This window comes from Xiphophorus maculatus, chromosome 1 (genome assembly GCF_002775205.1).
Source record: "Xiphophorus maculatus strain JP 163 A chromosome 1, X_maculatus-5.0-male, whole genome shotgun sequence".
NCBI lineage: Eukaryota > Metazoa > Chordata > Actinopteri > Cyprinodontiformes > Poeciliidae > Xiphophorus > Xiphophorus maculatus.
Window position 1 is genome coordinate 12,750,615 of NC_036443.1, and position 26,772 is coordinate 12,777,386.

General features: G+C 39.8%; 1 protein-coding gene across 4 annotated transcripts in view; it reads right to left on the reverse strand.

Moving 5' to 3' along the window:
• Positions 1-26,772, reverse strand: part of clstn1 (calsyntenin 1) — a 36,367-nt gene that overhangs the window by 4,112 nt on the left and 5,483 nt on the right. The window contains exons 2-18 of one of the 4 annotated variants that reach the window (XM_005808216.2): positions 16,562-16,684; positions 14,274-14,303; positions 12,648-12,843; positions 11,527-11,735; positions 10,910-11,059; positions 10,632-10,817; positions 9,607-9,855; positions 8,703-8,824; positions 8,451-8,613; positions 7,939-7,989; positions 6,875-7,032; positions 5,318-5,466; positions 4,944-5,188; positions 3,545-3,715; positions 3,312-3,457; positions 3,067-3,202; positions 2,237-2,421 (exon numbers count right to left, since the gene is read on the reverse strand). In XM_005808216.2, coding sequence (XP_005808273.1) covers positions 2,237-2,421; positions 3,067-3,202; positions 3,312-3,457; positions 3,545-3,715; positions 4,944-5,188; positions 5,318-5,466; positions 6,875-7,032; positions 7,939-7,989; positions 8,451-8,613; positions 8,703-8,824; positions 9,607-9,855; positions 10,632-10,817; positions 10,910-11,059; positions 11,527-11,735; positions 12,648-12,843; positions 14,274-14,303; positions 16,562-16,684 — 2,669 coding nt within the window. The remainder of the gene's footprint in view (positions 1-2,236; positions 2,422-3,066; positions 3,203-3,311; positions 3,458-3,544; positions 3,716-4,943; positions 5,189-5,317; positions 5,467-6,874; positions 7,033-7,938; positions 7,990-8,450; positions 8,614-8,702; positions 8,825-9,606; positions 9,856-10,631; positions 10,818-10,909; positions 11,060-11,526; positions 11,736-12,647; positions 12,844-14,273; positions 14,304-16,561; positions 16,685-26,772) is intronic. The other 3 variants (XM_005808217.2, XM_023336323.1, XM_023336325.1) reach the window with 3 other exon arrangements.

Sequence of the window (26,772 nt, forward strand, 5' to 3'; positions counted from 1 at the left end):
GAATGGATTGCAGCTTTAATAGCAGTTTTCAAACAACTTGCCCCTCCCTGACTACTAACAGTAGGGGTGCACTGACTGCTGTTTTCTCACCGATCACAGATTAAAAATCTTTAAAAAGCCTGACCTTCCGATTCCAATTTTGGCCAACACCAATTTTCTTTTGTCTGAATTGTTGCTAAATATAGCAAGAGTTGGAAACGGTGGGGTGACTATTGATAACTGCAGACGTAAATAACCTGGTGGGTCTGTCAGTCAAATGTCTCTCATAGCAGAGCAACAGTAGATTATTTTTAGATTTTTATTGAGGAAGATGGGATCGGTGGATCAGGTCGGCTTCACATGTGAGGATCCACCAATCATCTCCCAAAGTTGAGGAAATCAGGGACGATTTTTTGGTGCACCCTTACTTAATAAGGGTATTTTACACCCAATTGAAAGCCCCGCTGATATAGAGGTGCTTGTAACACTGCAAAATTGATCGCCACTTTTTTGGGATTTAGCATCAGTGTAAAAATGTACATTTCATTTTGAATATAGTTGCTTGAAAATCAGACAAACACAGTCACTATTCAGTCATCCGTGGCCAACTATGATTTATATTATGCATATACAGTATGACACTGCATCATCCAGTCCAAGATATTTCTATTTAATTTAACACTAGAAAATTATCTTATAGAATGTTACAACATTTTAAAACTATTTGTTGATGTTACTAATGCTATAGAATAGATCAACAAAGAGTAGTCCATAATTGTGAAGAACTTAAAAATCAGTGTATTTGTATTGAGGTGCCCTGGAGCTTTTAGAGGATGCCTCCAAAAGTTTGGCTGATATAGACAGTCAAATTTGTACCAATTCTTTTTTCCAAAACAGTTCAGCCAGTTTGGACCAAAGGGGGTTGTGAGCATCACTTTTTGTCAACACTGTTTTATGGTTAAGCTTCATGCATTTACAGTTGTTGATCTAAGCTTGAGAGTTTCTCATTTTGTTAGTCTGGTACTTTCTTTACCTCCTGTTTTCTGCCTCTCCTGGTCGTGAGTTTCTTTGTCTCCTCTTTGCATTTCAGTCATCCTCACGTTGAGCTGTGGTCCGGTTCGTTGTTCATCTGTTTTCAAGTTTCTGGTTTCTGTGCGTTTAGTTTCTGTTCTGCCGTTTACGTGGATTACGTTGCCCCTTTCACCAAACATGTCCATTGCAAACCCACGCAGCTGTTTTTAAAATGAATGTGTGCGTGATAAAAAGAGGTGAAGCGCAGCATCAATGTCAGCACTACATATAAAATCTGTCGGGAGTCAGAAACAATTATGGTGGGAGGACTCACAGCAGCCATCTTGTTCTTGGCTAAGCAAGTGCTTCAAATCTGATGATTTCTGAGTTTTATTTTCGGTCAGTGATGGCCCTCATCAAAATGTAATGTTTACTGGTTTTTGCAATTGTTGGCTGCCTGGTGTCGTTTATAACTTTGTATTTTTGTGTTTCTATGATGTAAAGCACTCTCTTGTATAGCTGAAATGTACTATACAAGACAGAATGTATAGAAATTCAAAACATGCATCCTTTGTTTGTTGTACTTCACATATTCTGTTTTTTAACACAGCTTAAAGAAATGGTCTTACTTCTTGTTCGGTTTTTAGTATTTTGTGTTTTGCTTCACTGAAATGTCTTTGAACAGAAAAGTTTTTCTTATATTTCAAGGGATTTGAGACAAAAAAACAAAACCAATCTCAACATTCGTTCTCTAAATGTTTCTCATGCAGAAACTGATTTTAAAAAATGATTTAAGAGAATTTTCAATTCAATTGAAAACTACTTTATTGATTAATAAATTTGTTAAATTTAAGTTATTGCACAGTTAAATAGTAATGTTAGCCTATTTTTGTTTCCTTATTCAAAAAAGGGTTTCCTTTAGCTATGCTTTGTTCAAAAAGTGATTTAATTTCATTTTTTCACATATTTATCCCTGCCAAAATACTGAGCTTTACAATGGTGGCTTACATGGGACAACAAACCTGTTTCTCTTGGCTAAAATAAAAGCCATTAACAGTGAAAAAAACCCACAAAAATAATTGATTCATTCCTATTTCAAATGCAAGTTCTGCAACAATGTCCCTCCATTACGGCTTCTAGGACACAGTCACTGCATCACACAGGATCACTAATCAAGTCTAAAGCTGAACAATCTTTTGTTGTGAAATATTTCATCTCATTTTGCATCTATTTCTTTTTTTTCTACCTCCATGGGGTTAACTGTGATTGTGAGGGCCGAGTCGTCCCAGTCCATCTCGTTCTCCTTGCCGCTCTCCTGGTCTCTCATGGAGCGCTGGTGTGCAGCTCGGATGCGGAACACGCCCAGGATTATCATGAACACCAGGAAGCTCACACACACCACAATGACAATGGTGGCAGCGCTGGGAACCACTGCAGAGAAAACAGACCGGATCAGAAAGCAGCGGGGGGAAATTGATAGAAGGATTCCGGTTTAACGCAGGAAGGCGCAAGAACATTTCAAGGACAGCAGCAACCACGGTGTGTCAGAGCTGCACATGAAGGAGCTCAAGGTGTGTGCGCGTTTTCTTTAAATAGCTTTTCCAGTCTCCCGACAAACTGCTCCACTTTCCCTAACGTGATCCAGATAGGATCTCTGTTCTGGACCGGGAGTGTTTGTCAGATACCAGAGACTAGGATACAAGGTCGAGCTCCAAACATGGCCAGTACAGATGTCACAGACTTGAGCTCAAGTGTAATCCTTAAACCAACACCATAAAATGAAACTAAAAGGGGAAAAAAACAACTCGTGTTTCACAGACGCCCTACTTTGGCTAAATACGCAGTAATCCATCTGCAGCAGCGCCGGCCTTTTAACAGACCGGATCATTTCTAGAGCTTTAATTAAACAGATTTGATTTCAACACTTAGCATCAATACCATCTGCCTATTAAAATTGGTAAGATACTTGTATCTAAAACACAGTTTTATCAGGTTTTGTACAACATAACACAAAGACAGTGTTAGCATGATTAAAACAAGCCAAAAAACATCCAAATGTTCCACAGATTTTAGTACCCGAAGCCTGGTGAGCGTTGACCAGGTTGTGACCAGACAGATCGACAGAGGCATGATGGACAGGATTGATGAAGTTGGGCTGCACCATGGCGTTGTTGGCGTGCTCTACAGGATTGGACGTGTGGATCACATTAACCTAAAGAGAAGGGAGGCCTCGCTTGTAAACTTCTCCTTTCAAACAGGACTTTTTGAGATGTCAGTAATTCATAAAAACGATGGTGATGTGTTGTCAGGAGTGTTCCTACCTCAACCTTGAAGTCGTTGCTGATGTAGCGACCGTTGAGTTCAGAGCAGACCAGCTTGAATTTCCTGTCAAAGAGCGCTTCGGTGTGCCAGTTCTTGTAGCGGATGAGGTGCAGGACCTGCTCATAGTTGGCCATAGTGTTCACACCTGGAAGACACACAGAGAAGCTCAAGTAAATAAACGCGTCATTTCAGTGGAGGCTATCTATCTGTATCTTTCTCTGGTGTTGTATACCAGTTATGACGAGCCCCAGGTTAGATGAGCTCATCTCCAGGGCGCGCTGCTGCAGCTGAGAGACGTCCACCTCCAGGCTCTCATGCTCGCCGTCCAGCTCATCTCCCACCACAGACACTTCACACGAGTCCAAATTGTGCATGATCTCCTCTGACACAACTGTCTCTTGAACTGAAAGAAACCCAGCAAAAAAGAAAAAAAAACAACAACACATTAATAAGACCTGATACTGCTATGTTTTAGTTGGGTTTTTAGGTTTCTTTAGAAAATGAATAGCAACAGTCACCTGCTTCTACAAGTAAGAAATGCTGGTCAGTTGCAATAGCTTGTTTTAGCTGCTTAAACAGGCAATGGTAAATGAGCAACTTGAAATACCTAATCACAAACTGACCATATTGGGAAGAAAGAGAGAATCTTCATCAGCACAAACTGAGTGTCTGCGTTGTGTGGCATTAGATGAAGTACTATAATTAGGTAATAGCTGGGACATTAAGGAGAACTAGTGTGGGTTTTGTATCTGCAGCATCAATTGTTCATCTGAGCTGTGATGCTAAATCTTAAGAAATGTTTATGATGAAAAATGTGTGCAAGATTGTTTTAGGATGGATGTCAAACTGAATTTCCTACAGTATTTGAAGCATATTTCACAGTAAAACAAGGCAAAAGCTAGTTATAAATGTTTCTATATTATTTAAGAGTGGCATAAAAGGTAAGAACCTGCCATCTGATATTAATTTGTCTAGATTCAAAGCCTGAATATGCAGTCTAGCTTTAGTTGCAACAAATTAATTTCTCCGGCAACTACAATTAAATGATTTTTAACATCGACTGTGACCTTGTTTGCTGTCCGGTCATGAGAGTCGGGTCAGATTAAAGCAAGTAAGAGCAACAGATCTTGCTAAGCCCCTTTTGTCCCATATGGCGTGCTGCTCACAACAGCACATTGTACCTTAGTGTGTGTGTGTCGGCTCTGGAGCATGTCTATTGTCCTTCCTCGTCTTAACCCATGTGGAAGCCCGACAGATGGCACGGCTGGTCACTTACCACGCCCAGAAATAAACAACTTAGCTCTGATTTCGTCTCATTGTGTCTGTACAGTTCCCTCATCCTCCAGGCAAAGTTATTGCCAGCTACAGGATCTCTACACTGTTATAAATCATTCCTGCAGAGCCTTTCAGCCTTTCAGGTTATTTAATCAAGAAGAAAACATATCAGCAACAACTGAAAATTAAAGCTCGAACCAAGATATTCACTCCATATAATAAATAAATATACAGACAGCTGAAGTTACACCAACACTCTGGTTAAAAACATGTCTGACTGCTTTCTTTTTACTTCGACTAAATATTTTACTAATTTTCTAAACTGTAAGGTCTCTTAAGGTCCAGTGGTCCCTTACCTGTGGGGTCATCGTCAGTGCCTTCTGCTGCTTCAGACTCTGCGTCGGCCTCCATTTCCCGGGTGATGGTGCTGACAATGCGAAGCTCGGGGAACAGAGTCACGCCTTCCTGGCTCTCGAATTCAGCGGCGCTGCGGGCGAAGTGGTCAATGCCGCTCAGGCTGATCTTCGGCTCCTCGGGCTGCAGCACCATCACGTAGCCTTCAGCGTCTGGCACTGCCACGCAGGCGTCCTCGTTCAAACACCTGGCGAAGAGTTGACAAATACCCTAAAATCACGGTCGTAAATGAAAGAGTCCCTGTTCTCTAATTTAGTGTACATGCTGTCCACTCACAGGCTTCTGAGATAAATTACGTTTTGCTTCTGTTACTTACTTGACAGTGGTGGAGATGCGAAGGTGCCTAATGCCTGGGGTTGGGAACTGGCGGGAGTTTAAGTAGGAGATGTGCTGCATGACTTTGTCAAAGGCGCCGATGTCGTCGCCTTCCACTGTCAGAGAGGACTGGTTGGGGTTAAAATCAACCTAAGTGAAGGAAATGAAGTAGGAGTTTAAATAACTGAACCCAAAAGTTTATTTATTTACCTAAAACAGATCTTCAAGTGTAAAATCCCTGGAAGTTGAACCATTACGCCTACGGATTCGCCTTTACAACAATGTGCAGACACATAGTTGTAAAGGTTACTTGTGAGACAATTAAAAATTTATTTAACCCTCATCAGTCTGCTTTTCAGCATCATTAAACCCTTCTAGTCACTTCCTTCTTTTATAATTCACATAGAAAGGCATCTTGTGACAGAAGAACAGCCTTCAGTGTGGAAGTTGTTACTAATAGAAGAAGACCTGCTTCTTAGCTGTGTCAATTACAGTTGTGGTGCTTAAAATAGTGTCAGAGGAAGCACAAACATGTACAAAGTTCTTTAAAGGGAAACAATTTTCAAAGTGTTTGTCATTTATTCATGCTGCAAAATGTGGAAGAGAGCAAGACTTTTGGCAGATAACAGGAAGGCTGAACAGAGTACAGGAGAGGGGAATGGTTTTATCATTTTGACAAGTCAATCTCTGGATTATAAGGCTCCATATTCTCTAGAGCAGTGGTTCTCAAATGGGGGTACGTGTACCCCTGGGGGTACGTGGAGGTACTGCAGGGGGTACGTGAAGCTTTTCAAAATATCTTTAAAAACTCAGTAGGCTCCTCATAATAAGTCTTGGGAAAAATTATTTTGTAAAAAGTTCAATAAAATATAAATGTGTGTTCATCCACTGAAATTTATATTCAGTATTTAGTTTCAATATCCTTTAAAATAAAACGGTTTGACTGGTTTTATACATTCCTGGTGGTCACCGTCTTCTGTTTTTCTTTTTTGATTAACCATGCAATGTTTGCAATATGGATGTATTTGTCAGGTTCACTGATATAAGTTGTTTGGCTTTAATAAATCAGACAGTGATTTTACAGCACTGTACCTCTTTTTAATTCCAAAAATGTTTTGCCCGTGTCAGGGGGTACTTGACTAAAAATATATTCTTAAGGGGGTACATCACTGAAAAAAGTTTGAGAACCACTGCTCTAGAGAATATACTGTGGTTGTAATGTTAGCCACGCCAAACAAGTTGAGGCCATTTTTCACATTTTCAAATTTTAACATCACAATTATATTTGTTTTTGCTCTGAAAATTCTTGTGTAAGTCCTATTTGCAGTGATCGCTCTCTCACAAAGTAAGGGTTTACCTCTGCTCTGCTCACAGCAGTTCTGGTATCTTCCTGTATTATATTCTAACAAATTACATATACTATGTAAGATATTACAAAAAAATAAATAAATCAGTGCGGTGGGCAAAAAAAGTCATTACAAAATAAAACAGCTACGATCCGTGTGGTATGTCTTTAAAAGCAACTGACCAGCCTGCACGAGCCACTCTGCTCCCTCACCTTCACCGCTGAAGCTACTTCCTCAGGCAGCTGCACATCCAGGCCTTCTTTGCAGGTGTACAAACAGTCGATCACCTTCTTGTTCTCCAGCTTGCCGGAGCGGATGATCAGGCCTGCAAGGTTTCCTCGGAAAAACTGAGCCATTCGGGCATTCCCGCCTGGTTCAGAAAGTAACAACACGAAAATAAGTGAGTTACTAAAGAGGGGATTTCAATGTTTCAGAGCTGACTATGGAAGCGTGCTGTCTCAATGAGCAAAGCTGGCATGAATGAAGTTCATGCAAGTTAGTATATGCCCCCCTTAAAGGCCCGAGGCCTGGAGGATGAGACAGGCAGATGATGGATGAGCTTATGTATGCCTTCAGCACATGCAACATTTAAATCAATGAAGTGGAGCTACGAAAGTACTGTGGATAAAGATATTACAACAAAAAGACATAAAGGAGAGGAAAATAAAAATAAAATTATCTGCTTTTCTCAGCAAATCGTGACAAACGACGGAACTTCAAGACGGAAAAATGTTGATATTGACAAATATAATATATAATACTGAACTTTAATTACTGCAGCGTTAGCCCCAAACCGTACATCCCAAGGTCAAACGAACCTTCAGCCATGTGTGTATTTTTAGTCAACTGCAGGTTTGTTATCTGATATGGAGGAGTTTCGACAAGGTCACACTTGACGGTATGGACGAAAACACGCAGTCAGATCAGAGTTGTTTTTGTGCTCTTTATGTTTCTATTTCTGTTCTGCTGGAGACAGAGTATTGGCTGAAATAGAGGACAAACCTCCTGACTGCTGAAGATCTAAATAAATCATTAAAAAGGTGGTGAAGAAAATGAAAAAAAAAAACCCATAACAGGTAGGATGGCATCACAAAACTTATACACAGCCCATCATGCTGTAAAGAGGGTCGATAAACAAGCAAACAACAATCTTTGCATCTAGAATGTTCCTGTCATTCTAGTTAAAATGGCGTGAAGATGCAGTTAAGCTGTTAGCATGGCGGGACGTTCTGGACACATGGACATGTCTGAGGAGGAAGGGAAAGACTTAAGCAACCTGAGGTGGTCTCAGGGCCCGCCTCAGTGTCATTGTCATGTCCCGAGTTTTCTGTAATTGGACGGAAAACGAGAGAGCAGGGAAAGAGAGAGGAAGGAAGGTTGAGGATTTTTGCAGGAGAGACTACAGATGCTACAGAATAAAAAGATCATGCCGCATCAGTAGAGATTCCCAGGAAGAGTAAAAACAACATTTAGTGACTAAACAAAACGCAAAACAGACTGTAAAGAGTACTGCTAGATATTTTTTATTTATTTCATCATCATTCAGTGCTTTCTGAAAGTATTCACACCTCTTGAACTGAAATTGAATTCAAAATTCTATTTATATCATAGTATTATGTTAGATAAATTTGTCTGTTTCACTCTATGTAAACCAGGATCTTCAATGACTGTCACTGATAGACACAGAGGTGTATCTCCTGGACAGTGGGTCTACAGGATTGTGTTGGAAACCTCTGAAATAAACTGTGAATGCTTATTAAATAACTTGAAGGGAATCAGAGTGTCTACCTTGCCAGCAGGCGCCAACTGTGAGCTGAGTCTCGATCTTAGAGGGGTGCAGTGGGTAGTCCTCTGTGACCATGAAGGGCTCGAAGGCCGTCCCATCCACAAACAGAGAAACAGTGGGGAACTCCACATTGAGCACATAATGATGCCACTCTTTGTCACACACCTGTAAACATGGCAGTAAAAAATAATAATAAAAGAGTTGAAAAGCTGTACGAGCACAAACAGGGCTCGGTTTGAGAAGTGCCGGCTGACCTGGTCGAGTTTCCAGTGGAACTCTGCTGGTTTGTAGTTCTCCGCCTCGGACGGATCCTGGCGGAGGAGAAGGATTAGCCTGCAGTTGTGAACGTAGAGGGAGTAGTGATGTCTGTTCATATCTGCAGGTAGGAAGAAAGAGGAAACGATCAGGTTTAGACCCTACTCTTCATTTAATCTCCTGAAAATGTGACATCTTAAATTAATAATAATTTTAAAAAACTAACATTACTTTGTTCTCATTAGAGCACCAAGATTTAACGTGTGGTGACCCATAAGAGCAGGATTCATGCTTTCGTGACTCGGTGCTAAAGAGAGGTCACGGATGGTGCGCTGACATCACGAGCCTCAGAGTGTCCTGTCCGGGACGCAGCCGTTCTGATGTAATCCTTCTTATATAAGCAGTCGAACCGAAGCTGACGAGCCGCCACGGCCGCCTGCTCACTGATCACACCAGAGACTTTACAGAAAATAAGATCAAGGCAGCCTGTGACTGATCATATAGTCTCTAAAATAAAAGGAAGCGCAGTCAGTGAGCAGAGGTGAGTGAGGGCTTGCACACTCCAGTTGGCGCAACACAAACACTGATTATAACTGTGGCGCAAGTCTGAGCCAGAGATACGATGGCTATTTTAATCCCATGAACTAGCAGACCAAGTGTGTGGCGGTAATGAGATGCCGAGGGAACTTGTCACAGGTTTGACCTCAGATACTCAGCTTTCAGATGCACTGACCTAAAGAGGAACGATCTAGAGTCAGCTAGATCAGGTCTGAACCTTCAGAGACACATAAAGATAATTACAACGTTGGCCTTCTATCACCTGAAGAACAACGCTGACTTTTGTTAATCTGATCAGAGCGATGCCGTTTTTCTGCAGCGTATCAGATTATCATAGACCTCTACCTGTTTTGTCTGAGTTGCAGAGGATCGTCTCCTTTTCGTGGGAGCCGGGTCCGTGCCTCATCCACACAGAGATGGTGAAGGGCTCCTTCAGGTTGGTGTTCACCAAACCATCGGGCACCTTGATGGCCTGGGTGCCGTTGAACTCAAACACCTGGTCACTATCGTGTCCATTATCAGTGGGCAGTCCCACCGTCCAGTTGGCAGAGCTGCTCGGAGCAGGAAGGAGCTCCACGGTGCCGGAGCTGGCTCCTAAGATACGATGACGGCAGAAGCAGATTTACGTATCTACACTGGATTCTGTTTTGTGTACTTATGCTTTAACTTGAAAACATGCAACTTTAACATGTTATGGTTCCTGTTTTTATAAGGGAACAGATGGAAAGGCAGATTAAATGAGTGATAGAGGTGAAAAACAATGCCTAACAAAAATATTCACCCCCTAAACTCTGTTTGCATGTTGTCACATGACTACAGTGTATTTTATGTGCTTGCTCAACACAAAATTTTACGCAACTGTAAAGAGGAGGGAAAGGAAACATGGCTCTCACCATTTCTGAAATGAAAATCTGGGGGAAAAAAAGACATACATATGTATTCTACCTTCCTCAATGATCATCTTTCTCTGTAATTATTCTGCAAGTCTTGTTGGGTATCCCTGGCAACTGAATGTGAGTCACTCTCATCTGATCAGATCTTTGCCCTTTTCCCCAAATCGACACTGAGCAATGAACTGATATAATTGGTTTCTGGGTCTTCTAGGATAGATTGTGAAATATGTTTTATTCTCATCTTGGTGGAAAAAGACGTGCCCTGCACTTTGGAATAGCTAATTAGGTGACTTTGGAAGGAAACTGGATTTATTTTATTGAGACTACAGGAGGGCAACATATTCTACTCTCATTTTTGCATAATTTTCTTTCCACCTCACAACTCTGCGTTTGTAAAATGTAGAAAAGCCCAAGAAAAAGAAGTCCAGCTTTGAGTGCAAATTATTAACATTTCCAACGGAGCGTTAATTTATTTACCACACAGCTTGTGCAGTGACTTCTCAGAGTACGTGTCACGGTCACAGCCCTTTCCGATGTGGTTGGTTTCCAGTTCAATACTGGCCCGGATGGAGGTGATGGGCACATCGCAGGTCTCCAGGTGCATGCTGGGGAAAAGAGCCAGGCTACCGGTGCCCGGTTCATACTCAGTCCTCTTATTGAAGCCTGAAAACCAAGAGAAAAGGAGAATTGAGAGATTAAAGGAGTGATAATCTGTGTAGAGTTGTAAAATAGTATGGAAAGTGTGACTTTCATACCTTGCCAGCTGGGTCTGCAGGTGGGCTTTATGCTGATTTTGACCAACACATCTTCAGAAGCTCGGTTCTTCCCGCAGTCGTAGGCGGTCACGGTCAACTTGTACATGTGCTCTTTGCCGTAGCTCAGCTTCTCAGTGTTCTTAATAAAGCCTGATAAGGCAACAACAAAGGGGAATAAAACTCAAGTTTCGACCATTTTTCTGATGAAACTGACATTTTTCTAAACTATAAAGATGTAACAAATATAAGACCCTCGCAAACAGTCCAAAAATAAATCGTTGACGTAAAGGAAGAGAAGAAGATGGATGGCCACCGTTGTTGAGGTGCCATTTTGAACTGTCTTTAGTTCCTTCTTATCTATTGATTCTTTTGTGTTATTTTTTCAACAAAGAAATACGAGAAACAGACATAATGAGAAAATACCAACCACCCTGGATGATATTTGCAGAAGGCTGCCATTGCTTGTGCTGAATTTTAAATGAAACCCTTGTGGCGTCAGTTTGTACACAAATCAATGGACACCTTGATCCCTGTCAATACAATCCATTATCTCGGCCGCGCGCTGATCCGTTTTCCAAGCGGGGAAAGACAAAGGCACGCTCCTTCAAGGTCCTCACCGTCTTTGTCGATGGTGAAGGGAACATCGGGCGTGACAATTTCGTAGCTGCAGATTTGGCTGAACTGGAAGGAGCAGTCGGCATCCACCGCCTCCACCTTCAGGATGTTGTCGTATTTCTTCCCCTCGATCACGGTGGCTTTGTACGTCTTCTCCTTGAACACTGGGGAATACTCGTTGATGTCGTTCACCTGGATGTGGACGGTCGCCCTGAGAGGAGCAGGAACACGGTTGGCATGTTTTATCAGCAACAAGGATTTCAGTAGAAGCATCTCACAATGCAAAGGAAATTAAAAGATCTATTTATGTGTTTACCAGGAGTTTCGCTCAAATTGAATACAACAAATTAAATTTTCAGTTTCTGTTTAAATTGTTTCTAAGAGAGGAGTTGTAGTGAAGAGCAGATAAAATTAATTATTTTCTATTGTGGATTGAACTTTATTACCCGTCTTCTACTGCTACTAAAAGACCCGCAAGCGTATCGGCTGGCTTCACGTCAAGCAGCAAGATGTTACCTGCTGATTTATCCTCTGTTTAGTCAGAAAAGGCTCACTCTGGAGAATCTCTTTATAATTATAATTTCTTTCAAGCAATTCTGTAATTCTACTAATTATTTCTTATTACTTTCATCCTGTAAAAAGTTACATAAAAATTGTTATTACAACTTAATACAGTTTACGGTAATTGATCAAATGTCAAAGCCAAAAAAACAGCATAAAGCTATCCATCGGCAGCATAATGAAGCACTACATTTGCAAACAAAAAGGTAAAACATTACAAAATAAGCAACAACTATTTCACTATTTCACAGACTAAATATACCTACAAATACGAGCAGTGGACATAGTGTTAGCGTGACCGCAGGAACCAAAATCTACGGTCTTCCTTATCTTTGCTTTTATTGGTCCATCCCATCAATAAGAAGATAAATCTGGCTCCTCGATTGGCTCCTTTGCAAGCAACATCCAATAGCGTGTAAAGTAGTGAGTAAAAATGCCTTTGTGTATATTTATGCAGTTACTGCATGTAATAATACAGTAAATCTGTGAATGTTAAAGTCTATAAACAGACTGTGCAATAAATCAAATCAGGGATCCTCTGACGTGGCCAAGCTTGACTCACTTGTGTGATTTCTTCATGTTGGCGCCATCAGGACCCTCTCCACAGTCGTAGGCCTGGATGGTGAAGGTGTGCTCCTTCTGCAGCTCACAGTCGAGCTTCTCCTTGGCCCTGATGACCCCCTCGCCAGTGGACTTGTCCAGGACCACTGCCTCGAAGGGGACGTTCTGCCCGTGGATTCTGAAGCCGCAAATCTCACCTGAATACGTCGGGAGTCAAAAGGGAGTTTGCTCAGAACAGTCGATGAGAGATGCGACATCAAATTTTAGATAAAATGAAAAAAAATAAATAAATAAATAAATAGCGTTAATTGTGAAAAAAATATCCACGCAAAAATAAACAAACAGCCACAAATTTTGGGAACCGAAGGGTTGTAGGTAGAGAAGTGCATGGAGTCTGTGGAGGAAGCCAAACCGCACATCATGTGGGTGAGTAGTTGGGGTGAGGGTGTGGGACATTTGAGATAACTTCGTTTTAATTTCCAAGCCACTTGAAAACCAGTGCATCCAGTCATGCAGGCGGAAACTGAAAAAAACGTGGACAGGCATTTCACAGGAGCACTCAGGATGTTGTAACAAACAGAAGTCGTGAAACAGAGCTTTTAAAAAAAAGTGAATACAAAGATAAAGGCATATAAAATAAAAAAAAAAATAAACATAAAGGTGATAAAACACCAATTCATCAATCAACCCCCTCCACCCACCAATAAAATCTGTGAAAGAAAAAAATAACACTTCCAGTAAGTAGTTTGAACCATTTAAAGAAAGTCTTCCTGTGTAATTCTGCCTGCCTCTCATCCAAAAACAACTGCAAAACAAACCCAGAAACCATACGGAAACTAAACCAGCACGATAAAAGGATCCAAAACAAAAAGCACTGGATGAGAACTGGGGTTAGAAATATCAACTTGCCTGACATCCACATCAAATGACTGCAGCCATGCTAATGGTTGGGATTAGTGGCAGAGAATTAAACTCAAAAGAGATCCACTGAGGCGAGGGATGCAAAATACAGAAGCTTTGCAGCGAAGAGGAAGAGAGAGAGTTTGCATCGGTTAACAATCTCAGCAAATTCACAGAAATCTGCAGGAGTTGCTCTCAAATACTTGTAAGAGGAAAAGCCCAATGATGAGCACGTGTAGCACCTTCAGGAAATCTGTGTGTATTTTTATCTTTTATTGGAGTCAAATTCAGCTGTAGGATTTAGCTTCAAGACATTTTAAAAGCTGCCAAGGTTATTTTAATTGAACTTGCTGGACGAAATGGCGCCAAAAAGACAAGAGAACTCCTGTTTTCAAAGGTGGTTTTTGTGCTCGAGGTGACAGCTGATACACTGTTAGGGTCTGCAAACTGCAATGGATGTCTCATGCACAGATATTTCTAAGAGCAGTCAGTCCCCACATCACACTTTTCATCCAGCTGTTTCAGCTCTTTAAAAAAATAGTCAAGGTGAGGAGGGGAGAGGGGGAAAGAACCAGCGAAAAACAAACGAGGAGGTCAATTACAGAGCATGATAGGAGTTTCTGTGTAAAACGTGTGGATGTTGCTTTTTATGTTAGTGGGTTAATCGTAAAAGAAATTAAAATTAAAAATAAGCACAAGGCAGAAGAAAAAAAAAGCCCACGATCACCTTCTTCGGTGAGGGTCACCTCAAAACTCTCTACATGGAGGGGAGAGGAGATAAACCCAGATAGGAAGAAAGTTAGAAGACACGTTGAGGAAAAGAAGAGACATTCTTGAGCTGTACACTTATACAACCAACATCAGAAAAGATCATGATAAGGAGAAGGCTCTCTCCGAATTAAAAAAAAAGTAAATTTTAAAAGCACATAAGTTTTTTTTTCTCCTGGAAATTACAATAAGGTTACAGATAAGAATCCCACTTTCCAGAGACTGTATGATCACACTCTCAGGCTTTGGGTGAGTCATTTATCTTCTTTACAGATGGGTTTCGCCATATTATAAGCAACATTTCATACAAACTCTCTGGAGGCTTCTGTGAAGGCCTCCGTAAGTTCTCTTCGGGGATTTTTTTAGCCCTTCGTGTGCTTCAGAAGCAGGGATCGGGGAAGCCATATTTTATCCAGCGGTATCTCAAATTTAAAATTTATTCGCAAATGCTAAATAAATACATTAATAAGGCAAATGTCTTATTAATGTCAGCTTTTATGTTCATTAAAAGTTAATTTAAAGCACAGGTGAAACAATATTCTAGTAAACTGCAAACAATGTAAGTCCCAAGTTATAAACTGAATGATACTACAGTTGACCAGGAAATATATTTATTCTGCCATGTTGTTTGTTTGGTTTAGTTTTTTTTATGCAACCTTTAGAAACTATTTTATTGAAGCAAATCATGAGGAAGGAAAATAGCACCAGGACTGCTGTTGCTAAATGTGGATCCTAAATAAAGCAAACTTTTCAGATTTGTATCTGTGGAAAAATTTAAAAATCTTTACTTTCTGCTACACAATTATGCACTTTCTTGCATCTTTCTATCGCATGAAATCCCAGTAAATTAAATTTAAATATGTGCTTATAACCTAACAAAACGTGGAAAAACTCAAGGGCTACGGATACTTTTAAAAGGCACTGTAGCACATGCTAACTTAAACCGCAACTCTCTTACTGCAAACATGAATTTATTCACTCTGATCTGACTTAAAGGCGTGTATTTGATTGGGCCTCTGAGCGGCCTGTGGGTCGGCTTAACGGGGAACCCTCTTAGTTGGCACAGATGGAGGGAATCTGGCGTGATGGAGCAGATCACCCCTGCCGCCACGTGAAGCCAGACTGCTCGCTCTGCCTCCAAAGAGGCAGAGAGAGACAGAGACAGTTCACAGGGACACAGTCCGTTCATAAACGCCGCTCATCAAAAGGGGAGCCCCCGTTGAAAGAGGTGGGTGCACCAAGCTGTGTATTCAGCACTAATTTGCTGTGAAAGGAGACAATCATCATGCAGAGAATGAAGCGTTTTATTCTGTTTTTGCAGGCTTATCGGTAAAAACAGCGACAGTGCGGAGGTCCGCTTTAGCGGGGCCGTCACCTTCCTCTTCGCTTATGTCGTCTGTTTTGGTTGAAAATGTGGAAGCTGAAGCCTCACGGGAATTCAAGACGAGTAATCCTGGATTAAAATGATCACATGAGGAGCAATAAAGCAGATAAAAGACCGTGCAACTCATCTGCTGCTTTAAGGCCCTACCAAAAGCCAATGCTGATGTGATTAAAGACACCGGGAGGAAATGTTTTTCTCATAGCATTAAACTCATAAATTGTGGCTCCCCTCTGGGAAGAATAAAAAAAAACAAAAAACACTTAAAAAACAATTTTGATCTGATAAATCAAAAGGGACAATCTTGCGGTATGGCAGCCAGATGTCCATCAGTATGAAAGGCAAGTCATAAAAATCTTATGGTTGAGTCACATGTGTGTACCACCGCAGAGAACGAAACCATAATTAAAGCAACAAGGTAAGATTTAACGGTTCCTGACCTCTTCATGCTGAGTCAGCAGCTGTTTTAAATGTTAAAAAAAATCAAACAGTTTATCTCAGATTCATTCATCATGGGAAGAATTAAAACTTATTAAAACACGCAGAATGGTGGAAGACCTTCATACATTAACAATGATGCTTTTGTGATTTCAAAGCCTGGCGCTCAGAATAGATCAGAGAATCTGCTTCCGTGTTAAGAACAGCTGTCTTTCTGTCTTATTTGGGAAGAAATAATGAATTTGACAAATTAATAATTCATCGTCGACCTTTAATAATATATATCAACTATCTACATCTGTGAGTCACACAGTTGTTTTGCATAATATTGCTTTTTCTTTCATTTTACGACCTGAAGGTGATCTCAACAGCAGGGTTGGTCATGAGCTGGCGAACGAGCGGCAGCAGCGTTATGCTTTCTCTCTCACCTGCGTAGCGTAAAGGAGCGTCTTTGTCCAGCGCAATTAGAGGGGGGTCCAGAATAACTTTGTCATCGTTCTCCGTCACAATCCCATGGTACGTCGTCTCGATCCACGGCTTGTGCTTATTGACTGTGAGGAAGCAGAGAAAGAAAACATCAGCCAACAAACGACGACGACGGATAACAAGCTGATCATAGCTTCGCTTCGGTGGAAGTGGACATATTCAGATTTTTTTGTGGCGACTTTTTTTTTTTTTTTTTTTTACCAAGTTTCTTCCTATGCTGGAATGACTTTTATCTCCTCCATCCTGCCATGCAGCATGGATACATTTTTAATGAGTTTAGGGATGCTTTTAATGTTATTTTTAGACGTGGAGAGACAACCTGCAGCAAAAACCAGAGTGCTGATGAGGAGCTGCAGAAGAATTAAATCCCTTTCTGTGTTACATCTACCCTCTTCCGTATTACCTTTCAACCTCCAGAAAGGAGACCAGATTATTTCAAGATAATAGTAACTGAGAGGGGTTTTTCCCCCCCACATATTTAACATTCAAAAGACAGATTCACTGTTTTTGTTTAGTTAGCTGCAGCAGACCAAACAAGTAGATGATGAAGACACGGTCAGGTTTGGGGTTCTGTCCACTTGTCTGCATAGGAAGCCTCCCAGCTGCAGACAGGACTCAGCAGGAAAAGCTGCAGTGAGTGACATATTTGGGCCGGATAAGAAAACAGGAGGAAGGCAGCTCTCTTACAGTCAATACGCCCTGCCTCCACCACGAGAGGGAACAATGGCGTTAAAGTGCTACTGATCTGCAGACATGATGCTAACACTTGGAGACAACAGACTGAGAAGCAGAGATATAATGACTGAGCTAAACCAGGCTGCACCACATTAGGAGAACATGCATTTATGACATTGTTGTTGAATAATTTATATATTGTGTGGCTAAGACTTTTTTATATTTATATTTCTAGAGGCATTTTTACCACATTTTCTAATTAAAAAAAAAGTAAAAGTTGACAAGAAATTGTTTGCAAGGAAACAGTAGCTAGGCTTTAAATATAGAACCTACAAAAACTACTGGATGGACAGACGGACGAATGGATGGATAAACAAACCAATGGATGGATGTATGAATCATTTTTGAATGTCTGTAAATACAAACATTTTTCCATACTTTATTCACCGTGATGCAGAAGACATGAACGGAATTGCAGGACTTGAGAAATAAAATGTAATCCACTGAAAAATGTGCAAACTTGTAGTATTTCTGAGGTTGACCAATCAGGGGAAAAATTGAGGCGCTTTAATGTTTTAATTTGACCTTCACAGTGGAAAAAAACAGGACTTGTTGGCTGCTGCAGCTCACTGATGTGAGTTTCTCAGGCATGTAAGACAGAACTGAGTACAGCATGTTGCTGTAACTCTGAACACAAAGAATAACGGTTTCCAAAGTAACAGACTTAGTTTCCAAAGTAGATGAAAAACTATTTCTGTGAAATTTTTCTGGACCCAATTCACTGATCGCATGATCAATGAGGCATATCAAAACAGGAGCTGGTATCATGTCAGTGTTCCACTTTGCAAAGATTGTTAGCAGGACATGCAGACTTTTCAGACTTGTTTTTGCAAACTTTGTAGCTCTATGTCACAAATCAAATAAATAAATAAACAAATAAATAATAAATGTTTTAAAGATTTTAGCAATATTGTTGGACCCATAATAATTTTTAAGCTTATATCTGTTTGCTTTAACCAAACAAACTATTTCTTTACCTACAAATAAGAGCTAGAAAGAAAATATTTTTCTTTTTCATACATCCAGATCAACATCATCTCAGCAAAAACTTCTATCAGGAATGACACCTCCTTTGCTCTTTAGGATAAAACTTTTCAATGACGGTTCAGGCACATTAAAAAAATGCTGTCCTTATTGACTTTTAAGCAACAAATGAATGCTCACTATGCCTATCCAATTAATGCAGCATACAATTGCCCATACAAATGATTCAGTCTGACTCAGCCATCCATGCATGCACCAAATAGACAACAACAATAACCTGCCGCTGCAGCCTACACAATCAATGGCAGGAAATGATCGACCGCAGCACTATGTTGCCAAATGTTACGTGGGATGCTGCACCGTGACATAATCCATCTGAAGTTAAAATGTCTCCAGAAGTTAATTATTTTTGATTAAGTGACATAATGAAATGTGTTTTCAAGGTCCCATTGCAAGGCACGCTTTTTAAATGATTCTCTTTTTTAAATTCACAATTTTTAGGAAAATCACAATTAAACTATTGAGCTTTAATAAATGAGTGGCACATCAATCATCATAATGTTTTTTTTTTTCCCCCATTATAGATTTTTTCCGTTTGTTTTTCGAAGAATCAAAGCAAGCTACTGAAAGCCTCGTTTCAAATACCGGTTTTGTCTGTTGAAAAAAAATAAACAAGCTGTAAAGATTTGTCCCAGAACATTTAAAAATTAATTATTATACCTTTTGAGTTTATCAGACATTTATTAGCAGAAACAAAGCAGCAGGTCAAATAACCAGCTTACTGAGGCTGTCAGACTAAACAAATTAACTCAAGCCTTTTGCTTTTGGGAGTGTGAAACATTAAACTTATACATGTATGAGTTAATGCAGACATATAAAAAAATGTCTGCATCAACATTTTTTAATGCAGAGATTTAAAATGTCTGCATTAAAAATCCAGACATTTGTTATCCCCATTCTGCTAGCACAAAAGTTGAATTTGGCGTTTTCTCTTTTTTTTTTTTTAGCATTAAACTCACTAAAACAAATACTCTGCAAGATCAAATAGCTTTTTAAGTTTCATACTTAAAATGCTTGAAACTTAAAATGCTGGAGTCTAACATCAAAAATGCAAAGGATGCACATGTTTAAAGACAAGATTAAATATTCTTCTGCAATACTTGGATCGACTGCTGTTGTATCATCACATAATGTAGAGTAATCATCACTGATTGCACAATCAGTAAAAAGTAATTACAACCTACTTGAATAGATATGCAACATCTACAATTGACAGTTAAATAGTATTATGAAGGACTCAGTGAAGGAAAGTGTTTTTTACAGCTACTGCCACCAGCAAGTATCTTTATTACAACATGTTTTTATACATCATAAAATTAAAACTCCTGCAACAAATATTAGTGACTAAAATGGACAAACTATGCAAAAGAAAGACTTCTGAAAGACTCTATCAGTCAAACCAAAATGATATGACTTTATTTTTCGGCATGCCCGGTTAAATCCCATCCTCCAAAAGCAGCACTCGATATGAAAACCTCGATGTGCTTACGAGTGATTTGGAAATGACCAAGCCCAATAAATGGCTTCGCTAAGTGACTCGTGACCTGAAGTGAAGTGGATCTCTTTAGGCGGGCCGCCGGGACAGACTGCCGCAATAATCAGCTTTAGCTTCCACAGAGTCACAGTTACTCTGAGCTGGGTCACATGTGGGCCTGTTGCTCGACCAAGAGCCGCTCGTGTCATGGCTGTCATCGCTAAGGTTCGGTGAACCAGGACTGCTTGTAAAGAGTGTTACTAGGTATTTTAGTAAAGTATTTCAATCTGATACAGAGGGGGAAAAAACAAGATAAGCAGGACTTGCAGTATGACGGATGGATGGACAGACATATTTTGAAGAAAGGCTCCTAAATAAGGGAAACTCAAAGACCATCAAGTTTGCCCTGCAAGACAAGCGAAAAGCCTGACACACGTGACTTGCTCCCAACAATGGCGACCCAGATTGGCAGCCCAGATCCACTGAAACAAGAGTCGGTCCAGATACATTCACAGATGGCAAACTGTGGAAGAATGCAAGCAAGTGTCAGCGTGAAAACAAAAGAGGCAAACCCACACAACCAATGGCAAATTCAAAAGCTCTGCTACAATGTCGCTGTGCATTGCTGGTGAAATTCAAGTCTGTCTGATTCGTACGCATGCAGCAAGAATTGCATAACATTTCTTTTAAAGCATGAAAGTCATCGTTGTGAAATTACCAACAAAGCCCCTTTGACAAGACGGCTTCATCCCCCCTCCCTGCAAGCCTCCACTAGAGAGAGATAACGTTTATTTGTGTTATTTCTGCTCACACATAAAAACAAAGATGCAACACATTAATCTGGTTCATTTAAATCTATTTATGTTATTGTATGCAAGAAAAAGGGGAGAGAATAGTTGTACAAGGAGGGAAATCATTAGGAGTCATAAAGGAGTAAGATTAGAGGAAGTGGTTTTGAAGCAATGCACTCTGGGAGGGAATTAAATTTCAATTAGAGGTTTTCCACACTCAGAAATTAAACTTAAAAACTCAATGCAACTCAATCATACCGTCATCAGCAAAATCTGAAAATTTAGACTACTGATAATTGATGGAAATCCTGGAATGTGTTAAGTTCTTCAAAAATGCACCAAACTAAAACCTTTCTGTTTAAAGAACTATTCTTTAATTTGATGACACCCAATGATTGATGGAGCCTGAACAGACAAGCTGTAATAAATGGACGGACAGACAGACAGATTAATGTTGTAATTTTGGGAATTTAGGGACAGATTAAGATTCATAAATAGCAATAATATAACTCTCTAATTTTCTGTTTGCTTTAAAACTACTACCACTTTCAAAAAATCTACAACACATTATTTATTTTATGATGAATGCTTATTATATTTAAATATTGTATTGAAACAAAGTTTACAGAAATTGGTTTACATGTGTTTTAGTGCTATAAAAGAAATTTGGTATCCGTGAAAACAAACAAAAAAAAAACAAAAAACTAGATGATACGAGATGATCGGTCCATCCCCAGTAAAAACAAACCTGTTGCGCTCTACTTCTTTTATTTTATGTGTGCTAAAATCAACATTTATTTCTGATTTCTGTCATCAGGTCATGACATCAATTTTCAGTTCAGGAATAATTAAAAGGGTAAATGTTGAAAAATTAAAGCAGAGACAGCCAACAAATAAAAGGACTATTTAATAAGTGGGTTGGTATTTATTTTTTCCTCTGTTCCATGTTCAACTGACTTTAGGTGCCAAACATTGTGTATGAAGATCCTGCTTTTAGGGAATATATTAAAGTAAAAATATGAGTAAAACGTGTTAGCCTGAGAGTCTGCTGTAGTTATATTTACCACAAAACACTTTGTGGATATAAACAAAGTGAACAATGCCTGCAAGGCAATTCTATTGAATAAGCGTTAAAGGTAAATAACATTCAGAAAAAGCCTCATTCTCCTTAATAGCAGATAAGTAAAGATTAGGAAACTACTGAAATATAAGAGGCAAAGTATTACTCTGCAATAGAAAAGCTTAAGCTTGCACTCTGTGGGTCAGAGAGGAGAAACATCTCTGATATCCACACATCCAGGTAAGGTGAATTTACCAAAACATTGAACCAGTACACCAGACACTATAGTGTCTTGGGTACATCAGTACATCGTACATACTAGAAAAGTATAAAAACTTGAAGAGAATTAAAATTCACATCTCAAGCTGTGACTGTATGAGCACAGATGGTGGACTGCTGAGCATCCACTGAGCCCAGCAACAGAGTCCTATGCAATCCTGTTACAGCAAACAAAGCCAATAACATTTAATCCTATGAAGGAATGCCACTTCATTCTCTCCAAAGGTCGAACAAGAACCGGCAAACAAAACAGTAGAGCCCCCTGCCAAGGTTTTATTGTGCACATGTGGAGAGATGCAGTTTCATAATAGAACAAGCATATGAAAGCACAGGAAAATAATAAACATTACATTTTGGAGGCCAAAAATGTTTTGGAGAGAAGACGTATGGATAAACAGCAGGATAAAGTGGTTGCTTTTGACCAGTAGTTCCAAACCACCTACAGACCCGCTCTGCACACCTGGACAGGGTCCTTGCTCTCATCAAAGAGCAAATTTTTATGAGATTCCTGCTGTACATTACGTAACTGAGAAATATAGTTTCTTTGAATATTATTATGATTATTGATGCTCTAATCAATCAGTCAATGGTCAAAAGCTGCCAAGTTTTCCATAATTGGCTCTGAGCAATGATTGGCAGCTCACTTAGAACAGCATTAGAATATTCATGTTCAATAAATGAATCAAAACTGAAAAGTTTGACTTTTTTCTTGGTCTGTAAATATGTTAACCAATTATCTGCTCTTCTTTTTGAGCTTAATGAGAGAATAATAGAAGAAGGTTGAGAACATAAGCACTAAAGTTTGACATTAGCTTCAGTGGTAGTTCTAAGATGTGTGTATTAATGTTTATTAAGGTATATTTGGTCTTTGAACTACAAAAATTAGCTGCTATAAAAGAGTTTGAGGTGAGGGTCTCAAGTATTTGCAGATCCCAGACCTCTCCATATACCAGCAGTCCACTGTAATCCCTTTATGTCAGAAACGATCGTCTCTATAAGCAAACCTTGAGTGCAATTTGTTCAACTGGCGTCAATGTTTATTGGATTTAATTACCAATTACTGAAACTTTTCTTTAAAAGGTCTAATGAGAAAAATATCCTGAGCTGGCTTTTCACAGTACGATTAATTACTTCCAAGTCCAACCATAAATAAGTAAATCTGCATATATTATGCAACTTTGCTAGAGTTTGATTGTGTGAAGCATCTTGATCTACGTGAATGTTAAGAAGGGGCTATATAAGGATTCAAAGACTAACTGACTGAATTAATGCAAATTGCACACAAATTAGTTTGTAAGTACTGAAGTCTTACTATTGCAGCTCTAATTATTTCTCAGAATAAATGACAAAACATTTCAGCTGGGAAATATGACTAAATGAGGCCAAAGTAATAAAAATGCAGTTTGATGGTTGTTGCAATCACAACGCTGCAAATCTTGGTGTTTTATTTTTGTCTGAAAGAACATTCATCTAAATCTTCAGCACATCTCCATTTCAATAGTCTTTACTTTTCCTGACACAACATTATAGATTTTCCTGAGAGCTTCAAAAGCATTCTGCATTCTTCATATCTAAATAAGAAACATTTAAAAAGAAAATACTTGGCAGCAGTTCGATTTTATTACGCTAATAAAAGGCTGTTTTTCTATGTTGGTATGAGACTAACTTTAAAAAGCTCTGTTTAAAACTATGACACTTTCTTTAATGCTATTAAAAAAAACAGAACAAGTACAACTGCTAGGTTTGGCAAACCCAGTGAATGAAGTAATGTAACAAACATTCACATGGACACAAAGACTGAACCCCGACCTATACAATTTGACCTATAAACCGTGTGAAACACTTCCTGGGAGAACGGGACAGACACAATAGCTCTTGGTAATCCTGAGATTCAATAGTCCGCCACCACATCGCTGTTCCAGACAGCGCGTCTCTGTGACATGGAGGAAAAAGAAATCATTAAACAGCAACTGCAGCTCTGATAACATGTGGCAGAAAATCCAAGGCTGTTTCCCTAAGAGACAATTAACCGTGGCTTTATCTGGAGCATTTGCCAAAGGTTTTTCACAGATCCATTAGCCGCACGAGCCCCGAATACCCGTCCTGATTAAGGAAATACATCATATACGTCTGGCCACAGGCTGCTGTTTGCTCAGGAGGAATAACAAAGCACATTGTAGCAGCGGCCTGCGATTATCAGATGAGGGTTTATAATACAAGCAAACCTCAAAGGGCTTGTTGTGTAATAATGATGGCGCAGTCACGTGTTGCGGCCGCGCTGCGGTGTGGAGCTCCGCTTCATAAATCAAGCACCAGTGTTATGGCAGCAGCCGGAAAATCATCTTCTCTGATCGCATCACAAGTAAAGCCAGAACGCAAAACATATTAGGATTGAGACAATGATTTGGTAGGGGGATGGACTAAATATTTGTCCATGATAACATAACTAAATCTGTTATGTTATCATAACAGCTTTAGTTCGATCTTAAACTATAATTAAAAAGAAGACACTGATAGAAATCAGCAAAGCCTGACCTGTTGGGGAAGAGCATCGCTGCAAGATGAAGCTGCCACCACCATGTTTCACCAGCAGGGTCAGGATGGTGATTAATCTCAATTAGAAGCACAGGATAAACAAAACGAAGGGAAAAAATACCAACATTGAAAGGAGTGTGAATAATTTTACAACGTTTTCTATAGTAGGGATGGGCATTTATTGTATTGTTCATCATTTATTGTGATAAATTTGTTATCATGATAAAAATGCTGATTTATTGTTAAAGTAAATTCCAATCGTCCATATCGTCAAAGATGTTAGTTTTATTATTTTCTCCACTGGCTATCCAATTAAAGTATCAATAAATTTGAAAATGTGTGTGCAGTTTGTGATTGGTGTGCTAAAGAAGCATATTACAACTGGGTATATTTCTCTACAGAAGAATTTGTGTCCCTACAGTTACCTAAAAAACGAAACAATAACTAGCCTACTGAATAGCTTGCATCAGTTTCAGTGTTGTTTTTAAGTAAATGTTTGATCACCTGCATTGCTAATAAATACAAAGAATTATAAATTCTTGACTGAAGGCAGCACGCTCTCTGGAGTAGACCGGCAGTCTCTTCGTTTGAGGCTAAATAAAGCCCGTCTGTTGCCTGGTTGTTCATACTTGTCTTATTAGCTGGAGCAGCACACTCAAGAGGGAGGGTTTTTCTGTGCTCAGACAGAAACGCCAGACTTTGAAGTGCTGCACCCGAGAGAGTCTGGGACATTTTTGCTGCAAAATAAAAAGTAAAAAAAATATTCTAAGTATTCAAGAACACTGATAACCAGGAGAAAGGCTTCAGCAAACAACTGTACTTTCAACAAAAAACCGAAAAAACAGCGCATTGCCTTTTGGCAGTGTCAAATACAGCTCTAGGCCTTTTTTAAGTCGGCAAAGACGAATAGACATCGCAGCCAAAAAGGTGAAGGTATACAGTGCATGCAAATCCGAGTTACTGAAAAACTACAATTATGCCGAGAAGTGGACCAGGAATAATCAATGAACAATCTGCACTCGGTAACAAACGGCGAGCACACTTCTCTGTTTGTCTTGCCTTGCAGGTTCCTGAGTTCACCGTCGCGAGGCGCTTCCATCACAGACCTGGGACTGTTCTCAGAGGCCCAAGAAGCCATAAAGGAAGGTCTGGGGCCTCAGGGGCCCACACTCCCAAAACATACAACTCAGACAGGAAAGCTTCTCAGTTCCCCTGCCAGGCAACGGCATTTGTTTGTCCTCTGTGCAATCACAGCCGCCCAACGGCGCGAGCACGCCCTGGATGACCGCAGAGGTCTTCTGAAGAGGGGGGCTGATGGGTGGCGGGGGGGTTTGGAAACGATGCTGGTTGAGTTAAACGTAACTCAACCAGCTCTCTGTGTGAGCTGCACGACAGCAGCAGTGAGGAAGAGTGAGACGATGAAGCTCTACACTGCTGCTGGAGGGTAGCGGCCCTGCAGCAGACGACGTGATCTCTGGTTACCTGTTTCCCATGGAACATGAATGTGGATGTGATACGCCCCAGTGTGAATAGCTCTGCTGTGGCTCTTTTCTTTCCCCTGGAAACAACGGGACTCCAGGGAGAAAGGTAATCATACAGAGAAGATGTACAATCGGGAATTTGGTTACTGTTCACTCACAGAAAAATAACATAACTTACAGACATGTAAAAATGACACACAACTTCTTAAAGATCTTCTCAAAGGGATGACTCAAGGAAGGAAAGAGGGAAGGAAGGAAGGACCAAAGGGATGAATAAAGGAGCAAAGGAAGGTAAGAACAGAAGAAGGAAGAAAGGAAGGAAAGCAGGAAAGAAAGAAGGAAAGAAGATTTACACAATGGAATCATGAATAAAGTGTGGAAATATAATTGTTCTTCCACTCACATTTTATTTTTCCATACTTATCCAGACCTGAAAAATACTGAAATCAAATTCCAGACTTGAACTGGAAAATTTACATGTACATATCATTATTTATTCATGAGTTAGAAATTCAATTTTACGTGCAAAAATTTACCAAAAAAAAAGCAAAATTTCTGCTTTAAAATATTTTCATGTCATTGAAATTAAAAATCAGTCACCCCAAACTTTTCACCTCCACATTGATGTTTTCCCACAACAAGCATAAGTAGGCAATAAACTTAAGGCATTCTGCTTTTCTTGGTGACTGACAACTTCCTAGTAATCTGGCCAACTTAATATTCACAACTAAATGACCCTTCCTTAACAGTTCAC